Genomic DNA, 16478 nt, shown 5'->3' on the forward strand with positions numbered 1-16478 from the left:
ACGGTGTAAAAGTGTGCATATGTACTGCAAAAAAGAACAAAAATACCACGCAAGCACCACCAACCTCAAAACCTTAACCGTCGGTGATGGGATTACCGGAAATCCCAGGAGATCTTCTCCAATGAACATGTGTAACTTTAATAATCAAGAATTCAGTATGATTTTAGAAAAGATCTTGGGGATTAGAGATCCTCCTCCCTTTGGAGCTTTTCAGCCCCAGTGGAAAAGTTCCTCCTTAGATCTAACCTAGATGAGACGTTCCTTCCAAACTAGGAGCTGGGAACAGAGTACCAGGTTCTTCCCACTCCTCTGCACTTGGAGGAGGGGGGCCAGGGGGACTGGGTTCAAAGAGGGAAGGGGTTCTGAGAGAATGAGACCTCAGGACACCAGGCAGCAAGAGCAGGAGAGGTGGCATTCCCTCTCCTACCTTGAAAGCACCTGGCACAGTCCTGGGCACACGGTGCTCAATAAATGCATTCACTCAATGAATATTCTCCTCTTTTATTATGAATTATTCCAGTGATTCAAAAATGCAATGACTGATACTATGATCACTCATGCACACACCATCCAGCCTAAGAAATAACATGTCCCATAGTTACACTTCTCTGGGTAACCCTCTCTGATCCCATCCCTCTCCCTACCCTACACCCATCAGAGGTAAACCCTGAATATGCCTCTTTTAATTCCGACACATTTCCTTGTACTTTTACCACATTTGTGAGTAGCTATAGAAATATATAGCAAGATTCTGTGTATTTTTAATAGTGTATTGAACATATTTGTCTTAGTCTTTTCCTGCTGCTATAGCAAAATACCTTAGACTGGGTAATTTCTAAATAACAGAAATATATTCCTCACAATTCTGAAGGCTGTGAAGTCCAAGATCAAGGCACCAGCAGATTCCATGTCTAGTAAGTGCTTGTCCTCTCTTTCCAAGATGGCACCTTCTCACTGTGTCCTCACATGGCAGAAGGGCAAATGGGTGAAAAGCTCTCACAAACACCCTCAGGTCTCTTATAAGGTACTAATCCCATTCGTGAGGGCAGAGCCTTCATCAACCTAATCACCTAAAGGCTTCACCTTTTCATACTATTGCCTTGGGGACTAAGTTTCAACATGAATTTTGGAGTGACACAACATTCAAACCATAGCATTCTGCCCCTGGCCCCCCCAAATTCCTGTCCTCCTCACATACAAAATACATTAATTTAATCCCAATGGCTCCAAAGTCTTAATTCATCCCAGCATTAATTTTAAAGTCTAAGTCCAAAGTCTCATCTAAATATTATTTAAATCAGGTATGTGTGAGACTCAAGGGATGATTCCTCCTGAAGGAAATTTCTCTCTAGCTGTGAACTTATGAAATCACTGAAGTTATGTGCTTCCAAAATGAAATGTTGTGGCAGGCATTCTCATTTCATAGGACAGACATTCTCATTTCAAAAGGAGCAATAGGTCTGGGTGTGGTGGCTCATGCCTGTAATCCTAGCTAATTGAGAGGCTAAAGCAGGAAGCCTGCTTGAGGCCAGAGATTGGAGACCAGCCTGACCGATGTAAGAGACCATTAAATAAATACAATTGTTTATTTTTTAATCTGGAAAAAAATAAAGAATTAAAATTCAAATAAAAAAAGGGAGAAATAGGAAGGAAGAAAGGGGTAACTGGTCCCAAGTAAATCCAGACTTAATGGGACAAACAACATTAAATCTTAAAGCTTGAGAATAATCTTCTTTGACTCAGTGTCCTGCCTTCCTGATATGGAGGTGGGAATTGGGTCCCCAAGTCTCCCCGAAGCCCCACTCGCACAGCTTTGCTGGGTTCAGCTCATGTGGCAGCTCTCACAGGCTGGAGTTGTGTGCTGGTGGCTCTACCAGTCTGGGGTCTTGGAGGAGAATCTTGCCCCCCATGACTCTGCTAGTCATTGCCCTAGTCAGGACTCTCTGTAGCGGCCCCGCACCTGTGCCTTAACTACTATAGATTTATTAGAAACCTCCACTCTGCCTGGGCCCTGAGGCTCTCCAGGATATCCTTTGAAATCTAGGTCTTCCTGGATTTCAAAGAAGTAGCTATGTTCCCTACAGCTTGTGCACTCTGTGTGTCTGTAGAGTTAGCACCACGTGAACACTGCCAAGGTTTACTGCTATGTCCTCCAGAGGGACGGCCTGAGTTATACCTGGGCCCACTTGAGCCACAGCTAGGGTAGCCAAGGAGCACTGCACCCAAGTGTAGGGAGCAGAGACAGGAGGTGGCCCTGGGCAGTGACTTCCAATGCCTCACAGTGTCCTGGGCTCCTCCCCCAAAACTGTTCTGCTCTCAAGGCCCTGACATCTGGACCTAAAAGATCTCTGAAGTGCATTCAGGGTCATTCTTCCATTTTCTGGATGAATGGCACCTGGCTTTCCTCTACCCATACTAATTTTATTAAATGTTCACTTGGCCACACCCTTGGTATTGTCTCCTGAACATGCTTTTGCATTCTTTACAATATGGTCAGACTGAAAATTTTCCAAATCTTTAAGTTCTCCTTCTCTTTTGATTATAAATTTCATCTTTCATTTCTCTCTTCTCATATTTTGCTATAAGCAGTCAAGGGCAGCCATGCTGTACCCTCAATACTTTGCTTAGAGATTTCTTCCACCAAATATTCTATTTCATTGCTCATAAGTCTTTGCTCCCATGAAACACTTGGACATAGACACAATTCAGCCAAGTTATTTGCCACTTTGTAACAAAAAGATGGCATTTCCTCCGGTCTCCAATGCGATGCTCCTCATTTCTATCTTAGACCTCATCAGAATGGCCTTTACTGTTCATATTTCTACCATTATTATGTTCACAACCACTTAGATAATCTCTGTGAAGATTGAAATTTTTGGCCGGGTGCAGTGGCTCAAGCCTGTAATCCCAGCACTTTGGGAGGCCGAGGCGGGTGGATCACGAGGTCAGGAGATCGAGACCATCCTGGCTAGCACGGTGAAACCCCGTCTCTACTAAAAATACAAAAAATTAGCTGGGCGCGGTGGCGGGCGCCTGTAGTCCCAGCTACTCGGGAGGCTGAGGCAGGAGAATGGCATGAACCTGGGAGGCGGAGCTTGCAGTGAGCAGAGATTGCGCCACTGCACTCCAGCCTGGGCGACAGAGCGAGACTCTGTCTCAAAAAAAAAAAAAGATTGAAATTTTCTACATAGCTCTCATCTTCTTCTGAGCTCTTACCAGAATCACCTTGTATGGCCCATTTGTGGAAATATAGACTTTTTTCTAGCCCACCACCCAGTTACCAAGCTACTTCTACGTTTTTAGGTATTTGTTACATGACTCCCCACTCTCGGTACCAATTTCTATCTTAGTCTGTGCCTGCTGTTATAACAAAATACCTTAGACTGGGTAATTTTTGAATAATAGAAATTTATTTCTCATAATTTAGAGGGTGGGAAGCCCAAGATCAAGGCACCAGTGGGTTTGATGTCTAGTAAGGGCTTGCTCTCTGCCTCTGAGATGGTGTCTTCTCACTGTGTCCTCACATGGTGGGGAAGGAGTGAACACTATGCCCTCACATCACAGAAGGCAAAAGGGCAAAAAGGGCTCACAAACTCACTTAGGCCTCTTTTATAAGGACGCTAATCCCATTCTTGAGAGCAGAGCCCTCATGATCTAATCATCTTCTGGAGGCTTCACCTCTTAATACTATCATTGCCTTAAGGATTAAGTTTTATCATGAATTTTGGAGGAACACAACATTCAAATCATAGAAATATTTTTCTATAATTTTTTGGTCCAACATTATGTTTGTGTGAGATTCATTCACATTGACACGAGTAGTCCTGTTTTGTGGATTTTTAACCACCATTCCATATTCCGTTGTATAATACAGCACAGTTTATCTGTCAACCTTTTAATGGACATTTGAGTTGTTCTCTTTTTTTCTTTCTGAATTACAAATGTTGGGTGCAATGTACATTCTTACTTGTGCATTTCTCTGGGGCATATAGCTAGGAGTAGAATTGCCAGGTCTGACTACCGCCTGCTTTCACAATTTTACTATGTTAAGTTGTTCTTCACAGTGGTCACACCAGTTTACCCTCTCATCAGTAATAAAAGAGAGCTTCCTTTGTCCAGCCTTCTCACCAATATTTAGTGTCTTCAGACTTAATTGTTGCTAACCTGAAGTATGTGAAATTGCCTTATGATTTTAATTTGCATATTCCAGATTCCCAAAGAGATCAAGCATTTTTTTTCATGATTTATTCTGTGAGTTGCTTTTTCATATCCTTTGCTTACTTTTTCATCGGCTTATTTGGGTTTTTCTTTTCTATTTTACATATTCATTATATATTCTGGATACTTATCCAGGATTTACCCTCTCTTTAGTCTGTGGCTTATTTTTTCACTCATTTTATGGTTTTTTATGCACAGAAGTTCTTCATTTTAATGGAATAAAGTTTATCAATTTAGTATTGATAAATAAAATTTATCAATAGAGATTAACCAGTTGATAACAGTTAATTTTATTGATTGGTTTAAAATTATTCATTTTTTCCAAAGAACAAATTCTGGACAGTCTTATTAAGAAATCTTTCCTTGGCTGGGTGCGGTGGCTCACGCCTGTAATCCCAGCACTTTGGGAGGCTGAGGTGGGTGGATCACAAGGTCAGGAGATCGAGACCATCCTGGCTAACACAGTGGAACCCCATCTCTACTAAAAATACAAAAAATTAGGTGAGCATGGTGGCACCCGCCTGTAATCCCAGCTACTCAGGAGTCTGAGGCAGGAGAATCGCTTGAACCCAGGAGGTGGAGGCTGCAGTGAGCCGAGATCACGTCACTGCACTCCAGCTTGGGCGACAGAGCAAGATTCCATCTCAAAAAAAAAAAAAAAAAAGAAAGAAAGAAAAAGAAATCTTTCCTTACCCTAGTGTCATAAAGATGGCCGTCTACATTTTCTGTAAGTTTCAGAGTTTTGCTCTTCCTTGTGGTTCTTTGATCTGCTTGGAATTCATATTTGCGTATGATATAAATAAAGGATTTCATTTTTTTTTCTGTATGTGGAATTAGCTGCCTGAGTACCATTTATTGATAGCCTTTCCTTCCCCCTTGGTTTGCAATGACTGCCATTCCATGCAGCAAGGCTCCACGTATGTATGGGTTGGTTTCAGTCACCTACAGTTTTTTTCTGTTAGGATGTTTATCTTTCCCCGTCCCGATACCATGGTGCCTTAGCTACTGTAGATTTACTAGAAATCATATAGCAAAATCTCCTCCTCTGTGATTCTTTAGGAGTGTCTGGAATATTCTTAGCCCTGGCTCTTCTTTATAAGTTTTTAAAGTTCTACTTTAAAAATAAGGTAGAATTTTTATGAATACGGAGAGACTTGACTCCTTTAAGGTAGCGAGTCTTTCTATCTGTGAATGTGATGTATCTATCTCCCACTAATTTAAGTCTTCGCTAATGATTTTAAGCAAGATTTATAAAATTCTCCATCGAGATCTTACCTATCTTCTGTTAGACTCATTTCAAGCTAGTTAATTAAAAATATTGCAAAAGAATTATTTTTAAACATTTACTTTTAAATTTTTTTAACGCAGGCATATACAAACATACTTATCAGCAACCTTGCTAAACTGTCTTATTAGTTCTAATAATTTGTCCATAGATTTCTTGAATTTTCTTTGAAGATAATCTACCATCTACAAATAATAACTATTTTGTTTACTTCTGATTCTTGTACATTTTTCCCTTGCCTTATTATAGTGGGCAGGATCTGTAGTTACAATGTTGACTAGAAGCAGTGATAACAGACATCCTTATTTTGTTCCTGATTTCAAAGGAAATGCTCCCACAGTTTCTCAGTTAAGATTGATATTTGCTCCTGGTTAGGTAAATAGCCTTCATTAGGTTAAGAAATGCCCCTGTACTTTCAATTTGCTACACATTTTCACATGAAAGGATATTAAAACTCTATCCAATAGTTTCTGAATTCCTACCAAGTGCCTAGTCCTGCTCTGCCTCTGTGAGGCATTTAAGATGTGGGCCCTGTCATGAAGAAGCAGTGTTCCCATTGGGGAAACTGATCCTCATGCATAAATCTCTTTGGTTATGCAAGACTTTGTGTAAAAGAAGATGCTGCAGAGAGAAGGATAGAATGTGGATGGGAGGAGGGGGCAGTGACTACATCGCGGAAGCCTTCATGGAGAGGCAGGATTCGAGTTGGACAGAAGGATTTTCACGATGATGAGGAAGAAGGGTATTCATAGAAGAAGACACACGCACAGTCCCAGGGCTGGAAACATGCCTGATGTGTGTGTTAGCTTGAGAGCCTGGGGTTGTAGAGCAGAACTGTTGGCTGCCTTGCCAGGGAAAGGCCCTGCTTTCTCCCTCAGACACCTGCACTGCACCCGGAACTACATCCACCTGAACCTGTTTGCATCCTTCATCCTGCGAGCATTGTCCGTCTTCATCAAGGACGCAGCCCTGAAGTGGATGTATAGCACGGCCGCCCAGCAGCACCAGTGGGATGGGCTCCTCTCCTACCAGGTGTGTGGTGCATCCAGGACCGCCTCAGGAGGGATGGGCGGTTGGAGGAGGCCTGCCTCTGCCACCCTAGACAGGCCTGGGACAGGAGAAGGCAAGAGCTGAACAGTCCTGGCCCTTCGGGAGCCCCCAGTCTGATGGGAGAGGCAGTTTGCCTTGGGACCCTCCAGTCTGCTGAGAGAGGCAGTCTACCTTGGGGAGCCCCCAGTCTAAGGGAGAAGACACTGCCCTAGGGAATTCTCAGTCTGACACAAAAGAGTAGTCTTTGGAGACACACTTGAGTTTGAATGTCAGCTCTGTCACTTACTATCTGTACACTTTTAGGCAAGTCACTTACTTCTCTGAGGCTGAGAAATAGGTGAGAAGTCACTTACTTCTCACCTGCAGGGGGATACATTACTTTCTTCCAATCAGGATAGTGAGGATTCAATGAGCTAAAGCAGATAAAGTCCTTAGCACTAGCCCTAGCCAGAGATGTGAGCTCTCTCCTCCTGCATTAACCATGGCAGGATAGTGGCTGGAGCAGGATGGGGAGTGGTATCAAGAGAGGCAGAGGGCAGAGCTGTTGTCCCCACGACACCCTTCTTCTACCCCCAGGACTCTCTGAGTTGCCGCCTGGTGTTTCTGCTCATGCAGTACTGTGTGGCAGCCAATTACTACTGGCTCTTGGTGGAAGGCGTGTACCTCTACACACTGCTGGCCTTCTCGGTCTTCTCTGAGCAACGGATCTTCAGGCTCTATGTGAGCATAGGCTGGGGTAAGAACCGCCATCACCCACCCTGGACCTGTGGCACAGGGGTGGGAGACCTTGACCCCTCTTCTAACATGGTACTTGGAACGTACTGCTGAGCAAGGGGCAGGGCCCACTGGGTAACCCTCTTCCTGGGCACAGGACCTTCTGCCCCGGTGCTGTTAAGACGCCGTAGGGGGTTATGGTCCTCCCCTCCTCTGCATAACTCTCCTCCCGTAATGGAAGCCTCCACCGCATGTGGCCAAACACCACCCTCTACCACTATCATGCACACCACTGGAGGTCATGGCACTGTTCTCTTAAGACCACATGGGGACCTAAGTTCACACCCAGTCCCGGGCAGCCCGAGGCCCTGAGGGAAATGGTGAGTCCTGGGCCTCAAGGTGGGGAGGGGATCAAGAGGGTAGGGGGCTGGCTGGGGGGAGCCTGCTGGTGCTCTGTCACATGATGATGAAGAGGAGGGCTCAGAGGAGAGCCAAGTACAGTGGGGCAGGGGGACCAGAGGCCAGCCAAGGAAAGGGTGGACGGCGGATGTGCCTGGAGCCCAGCTGGAAATGTTCTAGCCAAAAAAGTTTGCCAAGAACCATTGTGTCTTTTTTTTTGCTGGAACATTTCTGGTTGTGCTTCTGCCTCTCACCACGTGGGATTGTAATGAGGGGCAGCATTGGGGTTGGGAAGGGGGCTGGGATCCCCTTCACCCCTGGGAAAACATGCAACAGGCCTTTCTGGAGGGACCCACGGTACCCAGAGAATAGGCCCTGCCCTCTGCCCTCCCTAATCTGCCATTGAATCTGCAGGTTTTCCTGTTCCACACCATACCCCGCCCTGCTTGCCACTCCTTCATTCACTCCTCCTTCCTTCATGCGCCCACCTCACGCTGCTCTGACCACGGCTGCCCCTGCCACCGACCTCCGGGGACTTTCCAGCTCAGTCACATCCAGACTCCTCTTCCCTGACACTGGTCCTGTCCCTGAGCCTTTGCAAGGCTGTTCTCCATGCAGGAATGTTCAGGGAGCATCCTTCCCACACCAGGGTGTCCACTGCCTCTTCAGGAACCTGCCTCAGGCCACCAGCCCTCGTGGTTCTGTGCTCTCCACCATCTCAAGCTCTCCCTCCCTTGTCCTTGCACTTCATTTATTTTTACTGGTGTTCCTGAGCCGTTTTGCTCTATACACCTCCCCCCACCCCCCAGGAGAAGAGTAGCCTGAGAGATTTTAATGTGACCAGTGTCTTGAGGGCACCAAGGCCCAGAGCAGGGCCTTACAGGCAGAGCAGGCCCTGGAACCCAGGCCTCCTGACTCCCAGGCTCTGGGCCTGCAGCCATCATGCCCTGTTCTCTTGCCTGGGCTGCATCCCCTCAGTCCCCTGCAGCACCCCTGAGCAGGCTCAGGCCTCTGCACAGGTGGGCAGGTAGGCCTGGCTCCTGCTCACAGATCCCTGCTCCTCACCTGCCTCCTCCTCTCCCAGGACCCAGTCCCTTCCTTGGCCTTTTCTCCCCGAGGCTTCTTCCTCCTGTTAGAGCAGGAGGAGGGAGGCCATCGAGGGCAGCTCAGGGGAGGCTGTCTTCAGGGTGGGGGACGGTGTCTGTCCATTCTAGGAAATAGCATCAGCACTGTTAGTGCCTGTCACCATGGCGACCCGAGGGCAGGAACAATCAAGAGACGTGTGTGATGTATGCAGAGGAGCGGGGGTGGCTGGAGTTTGGTGGGGACACACTGCCCTAGAGGTCTCTGAGTGGGAGATGGGGGAGGGAGTGCCAAGTCCTTTTCCTACCACCTCACACCCTAGCTCAGGGCTTGGGGTCTGTGGGAGCACAAGGGCAAGACCCGGAGGACACCCTGCTCTAATCAGAACACCTTTTTCTTGAGGAATTGGGGTGGGGGAGACGGAGAGAGATTCACAGGTTGCTAGGAGCTCAGACGTGATGCCAGGAGGCCTTGCCCAAGCTGGGATACTTGGGAAACAACTTTCAGCTTCATGTGCAAGTGGAAGAATTAAAATTAGGACTCTGACACAGTTGGAGAGGTCCCCCAAAGGGCATGGCAGCTTCTGCTGCAGTCCCCAGGCAGTTGGGGGCCTGTAGAAACCCACACGGAGGCTGTGCAAGAGGGAGGCAAATGGTGGTTGAGGGAATCATTACTTCCTGGAGCCAGTTCTGTGTGTCTTAATTTGAGCTTTTTTCTCCAACCTGTCTTGCTCGTTTTCTAAATGGGAGAAAGATGAAGCCAGCAGGGAGTGCGTAATGTTTGCATGCAGCAGGGCTTTCGTGACTGTGTTTTTTGAAAAGGCCTTGTTAAGGAAATGCTGACGATGAGTGAAACTTGCCAGGTCTGGCGGATAACATGGGTGAGTGCCCTGATCCTGGAAGGAGGTCTCAGAGAGAAGGGACAGCAGGGGCGAGGGATACCCAGAAGGAAGCTTCTGCATGTGTACGTGGTTCAGGAAATCAGCATGCTCTTGCCCAGAGAATTTTCCTTCCCTTATTGGTGTGTTGACTCACCCATCATTCGTTCCATTCTCACTGGGCATCTTCTATGTGGCAGGGCCCGTACCATGTGCTGGGGCCTTTGGAGACCATCCCATTCCTTGTCCAGTCTCATAAAAGCCTGTTACTAAAGCACCGTAGATGCTGAGAGGTCCGATTTGTGTAGAAATAAATGGGCCAGGAGAGAGAGAGCTGATGAAGAATGCTGGTCCGCTGGGGGCTCCTTTGCCTCCTCCATCTCTCCCTGCATCATCAGGCACAGTAGATCTGAGCACACAACCTGCTTAGTAGCTGCTGTTGAGTGGACACTGATGTGCTAAAGATATAGACAATGGTGACAGGAAAGGCTATGAAGTGGTTCTGTCCTGGAAATGTGCTCCAGGCAGAGATTCCCAAAGTCATACGTGCACACTCATGGTCCACCCACCACACCCTCACACACACATGTCTACATACCTTAATATGCACATGCTTACCTATCTCAGACACATCTCCAATACTGAGGGAGGGGCCAACGGAGACAAGCATGGAGACAGCCAGTGCAGAAGGCCATTGAGGGCGGTGGGAGTGGGTATGGGATTGCAGCCCTGAATTCGAGCCCCACCTGTGCCCTTCTGAGTCCCTGATCCATCTCCTCATCTGTCATGTGAGGAAGGAAAATCCAATTTTAAATCAACCAACACAGACCCTGAGCTCTCAGGGTGATCTGGGCATTGAGGCTCTGAAGGTGAGTGAGGCCCAGGCTCTACCCTGAAGGAACTGGGAACCAGTTGTATTAATTCTCTATTGCTGCAGAACGATTAACCCTGAAACTTAGCTACTTAAAACAACGAACCATTGTTATCTCACAGTTCCTGTGGCCTGGAATCTCGGTTCAACTTAGCTGGGTACCTTGTGGCTCAGGATCTCACAGAGAAAACTCTTTAGGCAAGAGCATGTGGATTTCCTGAACCACATACACATATAGAAACTTCCTTCTTGGGCATCCCCCGCCCCCTGCTGTCCCTTCTCTCTGAGACCTCCTTCTAGGATCAGGGCACTCGCAGAGAAGCAGCCAGCTGTCACCAGGGTTGCTGTCATCTCAAGGCTTAACTGGGGATGGAGAATCTACTTCCAAGCTCATTCAAGAGGCGGTTGGCAGGAAGCCGCAGTTGCTGGCCAGAGGCTGGAGGCCTCCATTTCTTGCTGCAGAGACCTCTATCTAGGCCTTCTGAGTTCTCTCAGCACGTGGCAACTGGTTTCCCCCAGAGCAAGTGATCAGAGAAAGAGAAAGAGAATGCAAAACAAGCTACAGTGTCTTTTATAACAATCAGAAGTGACATGCCATCACTTCTGCCAGAGGTTCCTGGGTCACATGAAACAATGCTGATACAACGTGGACTAACTACCCAAGGGTATGAGCACAGGAGGTGGGGATCCCTAGGGGCCATCTTAGAGGCTGTCTACTACACAAGTCAAGTCTCAGCCGAGTGGAAAGTAGTATTGTTGTAGCTGTTGTTATTGCAGGCCACTGCGGACAGTTAGTTGGTCAGCTGGCATCAAGGACTGGGCTCCTGTCTCCATTCCAGGATTCTGCCGATCCCTCTTGAAGGTGCACAGTGGTAGGGAAGAGATGACTGAAAAGACATCCAGTGCCTTTAGGAGTTTACTGGCAATGTGGGCTGAAGCAAGAGAGAAAATGGGCATCAGAGGGTTCGCCTGCTCCTTGCCTCATCTGTCATGCTGTCCCCACCGCATGGCCCAGTCCTGCTGCTGTTTGTGTGTCTGTGGCCTGGTAACTTAGCCGGGACTCTGAGGGCAAGTCCTGACAGTGTGCCTGGCACACAGGAGGTGGGGGACTGATGACTGATGAGGACTTCTCTGTAAGGAAGAGTCTGGGAGTCCGCATGGGGCTCCTGCTGCCTCTGTTCTCCCAGGTGCCCAGAAAAAAACTAGAAAACATAGTTTGAGGCCAGGCAAGGAGAGGGGCTGGAAGTGTGAGGGGCTTGGGGCAGGGAGAGGCCTCGGCATGTGGACTGTGGCTCTGGCCTGCCAGCCCCTCTCCCCTTCTGTCTTTCCCTCTCTCTTAGGTGTTCCCCTGCTGTTTGTTGTCCCCTGGGGCATTGTCAAGTACCTCTATGAGGACGAGGGGTGAGTGTCCTGCTCCAAGGGGGCGGGTGTGCCCAGGTCCCCATCCTCAAGGTCCATGGGATTCCTTGGTACCTGGGGCACCCATCTGTTGAGAGGATAAAGGGGGGTACCAGGAGCTTAGAAGGTGAATTTAGTTCTCTAATCTCCCCTCCCTGCCCCTGCCCCTGCCCCTGTCCCAGGATTGTTTGATGACTAACGGAACTGGGTCTGTGGGGTACATGGTGCCCTCCTGCAGGTTTTTCTGTAATATCTGCAAGTGAAATGTTTGTGTCACTTTGTATATGATGCTGGGTACACACATGACTGTGTTGGTAGGTCCGTGAAAGCTTGTTTGGGGGCGGTGTGCATCTCTGTGTATGACTGTGTATTTGGACTGTGCGTGTGTGTTGTGTGGCTGTGCACTGGCAGGGCTCTGTGGGTCCATGGGACTGGTTGTTGGGTGGCTCCTGGGAGCTGTGTGTGTGGCACTCAACATGGCCATATGCATCAGCGGCCTCTGTGCCTGCACCTGAGCTGGGGGTCCTGTGAGTCCTGCTGGATGCATGTGTGCATCTCTCTCCCTCCCCAGCTGCTGGACCAGGAACTCCAACATGAACTACTGGCTTATTATCCGGCTGCCCATTCTCTTTGCCATTGGGGTGAGTGATGGTGTCAGGGATGGGAGTGGCAGCTATGATAGGGCTGGGCTGGTGCCCCCTGCCAATCCCCGGCCCCACCCCGCAGGTGAACTTCCTCATCTTTGTTCGGGTCATCTGCATCGTGGTATCCAAACTGAAGGCCAATCTCATGTGCAAGACAGACATCAAATGCAGGTGATGTAACTGAGCTGGCTTTACTGAGGACCCTCAGCAAGTGCCCCTTTCCTTCTAGCAGATAGAGAGAGAGAGATCCTGGGATGCTTAGCTTAGAGCCCTACACTACCCTCTCCTTCCACCCAGGCCTGGCCTTGGACCCCAAACCTTGGCTTTTGCCCTGTCTCTGGGCAGCCCCTGGACTTGTTGGGGTCTTGACCTCTGTTCTTTCCCTCCAGGCAGCCTGTCCCAGGGTATTTGCGGTGGGAGAACATCCATGACCCAGATATCAGGACTTGGTAGGAAGTGGGGAGGGTAGAGAAAGGGAAGAAGAGTCCATGGGAGAGGTCCAGAATGACTCGAGATCTCCACCCTGCCCCTCAGACTTGCCAAGTCCACGCTGACACTCATCCCCCTGCTGGGGACTCATGAGGTCATCTTTGCCTTTGTGATGGACGAGCACGCCCGGGGGACCCTGCGCTTCATCAAGCTGTTTACAGAGCTCTCCTTCACCTCCTTCCAGGTGACTTCATGCTTGGGGACACTTGCTTGTAAAGTCCTAGAGTGGGGGTGGGACAGACACCAGCCTGCATCATGCAGATGGAAAAGGTGGGAAGACTGGGACCTGGAGGGGTGATCCCTGCCCGAAGTCACCTAGTTGGAGCAGAGCCAGAACTAGTATCCCCAGGTGTCCCAATACCTGGGCCAGTCTTCTCTGTAAGCACATGGGACAAGAAGCCTTCCTGGATGTAGCTCTGGGTACCAGCCTGGCATTGCAGCTGCCATCTACTTGGTGGAGAGCACCCTGCCAGATGCTTTACATGCATTGCGCATTCACTCCTCACAGAACCCAGGAGATGTGCAGGGTTAGCCTCACTTTACAGAGGAGCCTCAGAGGTGTTAAAACCAGAGTTACGGTGTCACAGTTTCAAAGAGAAGAACTGATCCTCTCCACTAGCATTAGATAATGCTAAGGGGGTGTAAAAATACAAAAAAACTAGTCCCTGCCCCTCAAGAGTGTCATGAGATGCCTGCACACATGTGGGCTCATGTGTGTGTATTTACATACATGTGCAGACACACAGAACACAATTCTGGAGCCCTGGTTCTCCTTCGTCAACAGATGGGGCTGGCGTGGGGAATATTCTCCATGATCAGAGTCATTGTACTTCACTGGATCAGGCCTCCTCAAGGAGAAGTTGGATGTAGGATCTCTACAGCTTCTGGGCAGCTTCTGAGGAGGGTCTCCCAGACCCCACGGCACATGCCTGGGAGACCCATGGGGAGAGGCTAGCTGGGGCCTGTAGCCAGGCCTAGTCGGAGAGGTGCAACCCTGGTGTTCCTTCAGAAAGGAAATGAGAGGGAAGCCACTGCCCCATTCCTGGATCTGCCTGGGCCGCTGGATTTGGGGAGGCGGTTGTTGAGGATGGAGTCCCAAAGTGCTTCCGACCAGGGCCGGTCTGCAGGGCACTTCCCTCCTGCTTCCTCCCTCTTGATGTGACTCTTGTTTCCAGGGGCTGATGGTGGCCATCTTATACTGCTTTGTCAACAATGAGGTAAGCTCTGAGGAGGGACGGTGGGGACCCTGGTGGGTGGGTACCATCAGCCAGTCTGGAGTAGTACAATGGGGACTCCCATCAATCTTGCCAGCTGAAACCCCCTACTCACCTCACTGAGGCACTAGGGTTGAGAAGCCATCTTGTCCACAGATTTGGTTTTCTGTGCATGGTCTCTCTACACATGAACACACACACACACGTACATGTACAGGCATACCCTAATGGCATGTGACCCTAGGGAAGACCCAGACTCATGTTAAGGGGATCCTGAATGACCCTCTTTGCTTGGTGGTAGTGACTGTCACTTACAAAGTGATTCAACACACACATACCCAAGCCACATGCTTGGGGCTTTAATAATCACTATCTCATTTAATTATGACCCCCACATCCCTCAAAAAAAAAACCCTGCTAAAATTCTTATTTCATATTCCCATTTTTTATATATACATGAGAACACTGAAGATCAGAAAGAGTCAGGAACCTGCCCTAGGTTTGGAAATAGTGGCACACATCGCTTCTTAGCCTTTTGGCTAAGATGAAGTGTGGAAATAGTGGCATGGCAGAGCCAGGATTCAAATTAATTCTGCATTAAAGCAGAAAGCACCCCATTCTTCATACACACAGGCAAGAGCCCTGGCTCACTGTGGGGAAGGGGGTGGCTTTCTGGTGCTAGGATGGGAGAAGGGGGTTCTTGCTGGCCCCACACCCTCTCCTGAAAATGTCTGCAGGACAGCAGGCCTCCCTTCCATCCCTGAGATGGTCAGCTCCTGGGAGGAGGGCATGGCTGTGTTCATGGGCACCTGGAAAAGGCCCCTTCCACCAAGGTACTCAGCTTTGGAATCCCAGAGCTCAGGGACGTTGGAGTCAGCACATTAATAGGCTTGTTTTTTTCTATGGGTGTGGGGGATGCAGAAAGGACAGTGGGTGGGGACCTGGGTGTTTCAAGGAGCTATGAGATGGCTCAAAGAAGCAATGTGATGTAGCAGAAAAGATGCAAGGATGCAGGCTTTGGCATCTTGTTTGGTCTGATCTGGGCCCCATCACTTAATGAGCTGTGTGACTTTGCCTAAGTTACCTGCCCACTCTGAAACTTAGTTTGCTCATTTACAAAGTGGGGATAATCCTGTAAGGATTAAGAAAGTCTGAAAAAGGTGGGAAAGGGGAACAGAGAACAAGTCCTTCCTTCAAGGTGGGATGCTGAAGGCCCATCCTAGCTCCTCACAGGTGCTGCTTGGCATGAAGAAACACACACCATTATCTCCAGATGCTCAGTAAGCAATCACTGTTAGATCAGTATTCAGTGATTCCCAGAGACAGGGGCCTAAGGAATTTCAGAGGATGCCGTGCAGAGAAAATGAGGCTGGGTGAAAGGGAAGGGAGGGGAATGTTCCCTTGTCCCTGAGGCCTCCCCCTGCTTCTGCTGAACTGGCTACCTGTGGGAAGCGTGGCCCTCAGATCTCTAAATGGGAGGGAAACCAAGGTCTCTTAAGTGCTTACTGCATATAAGGTGCTCAGAGTGTCTCATTACATCCAATGCTGTGCAGCAGATGGTATCCCCAATTCACAGCTAAGAACGTTAAGCCTCAGCAAAATGAAATGAGTAGCCTAATTCAATAGATAGAAGGTGGTAGAGCTCGTGGGCTGTGGCAGGGGCAAGATCCCACTGGGCTGTGGTGGGGGCAAGATCCCACTTAATGCCTCAGGGAAGCAGGTGCTGGGGAGGTGAAGGCAGCGCCAGGCAAACAGTGGCCCATAAATGGGATTCTGGCTGCTCCTGGGACAGGTCTTAGAGGACCCAGCAGGCTCCGTTTGGAGGGTAGGGCAGGGAACAGGCTCTTGACCCACAGGAGGCAGTCCTGGTCCTCCTCCACTGCCATATCCTCAAAATGAATTTCTTTAAAACTGATGCAAACGAGGAAGTGCAAAAACCTAAGCTCTGTGGGTGGCCTCCCCTCCAGGAATGCTCTCAGCCAGCTGGGTGATGCGCTACCCAGCCCTGAGCTCTGCTGCTTTCCATTCCAGCCCAGTGGTGATGGGGGCAAGACAGGGTGGCATGTATCCTGTGCGGGGATGAGGAGCAGAGGCCTGTAGGGAGAGACTGAGGCTCCCTGCTGCCACCTTGTCATCTCGACCCCCCACGTCCCCGTTTCTCACTTCTCTATCCTCTGACACTGTCACTGCAGCCCTACTAGCAGACACGTGTGCTTGGCTTCCACCCCGCCATTGT

General features: G+C 49.0%; 1 protein-coding gene across 2 annotated transcripts in view; it reads left to right on the forward strand.

The window, feature by feature from the left end:
- The window catches only part of GLP1R (glucagon like peptide 1 receptor), a 49888-nt gene that overhangs the window by 17791 nt on the left and 15619 nt on the right, over positions 1 to 16478 (forward strand). For both annotated transcript variants that reach the window (XR_008955662.2, XM_034962035.3), the window contains exons 6-12: positions 6382 to 6535; positions 7130 to 7289; positions 11838 to 11898; positions 12467 to 12536; positions 12622 to 12710; positions 13074 to 13212; positions 14204 to 14245. Coding sequence is in view for 1 of the 2 variants with exons in the window: in XM_034962035.3 (XP_034817926.1) it covers positions 6382 to 6535; positions 7130 to 7289; positions 11838 to 11898; positions 12467 to 12536; positions 12622 to 12710; positions 13074 to 13212; positions 14204 to 14245 (715 nt within the window). In the remaining variant the exon portion in view is untranslated. The remainder of the gene's footprint in view (positions 1 to 6381; positions 6536 to 7129; positions 7290 to 11837; positions 11899 to 12466; positions 12537 to 12621; positions 12711 to 13073; positions 13213 to 14203; positions 14246 to 16478) is intronic.

Source organism: Pan paniscus, chromosome 5, assembly GCF_029289425.2.
Source record: "Pan paniscus chromosome 5, NHGRI_mPanPan1-v2.0_pri, whole genome shotgun sequence".
NCBI classification, from domain to species: domain Eukaryota; kingdom Metazoa; phylum Chordata; class Mammalia; order Primates; family Hominidae; genus Pan; species Pan paniscus.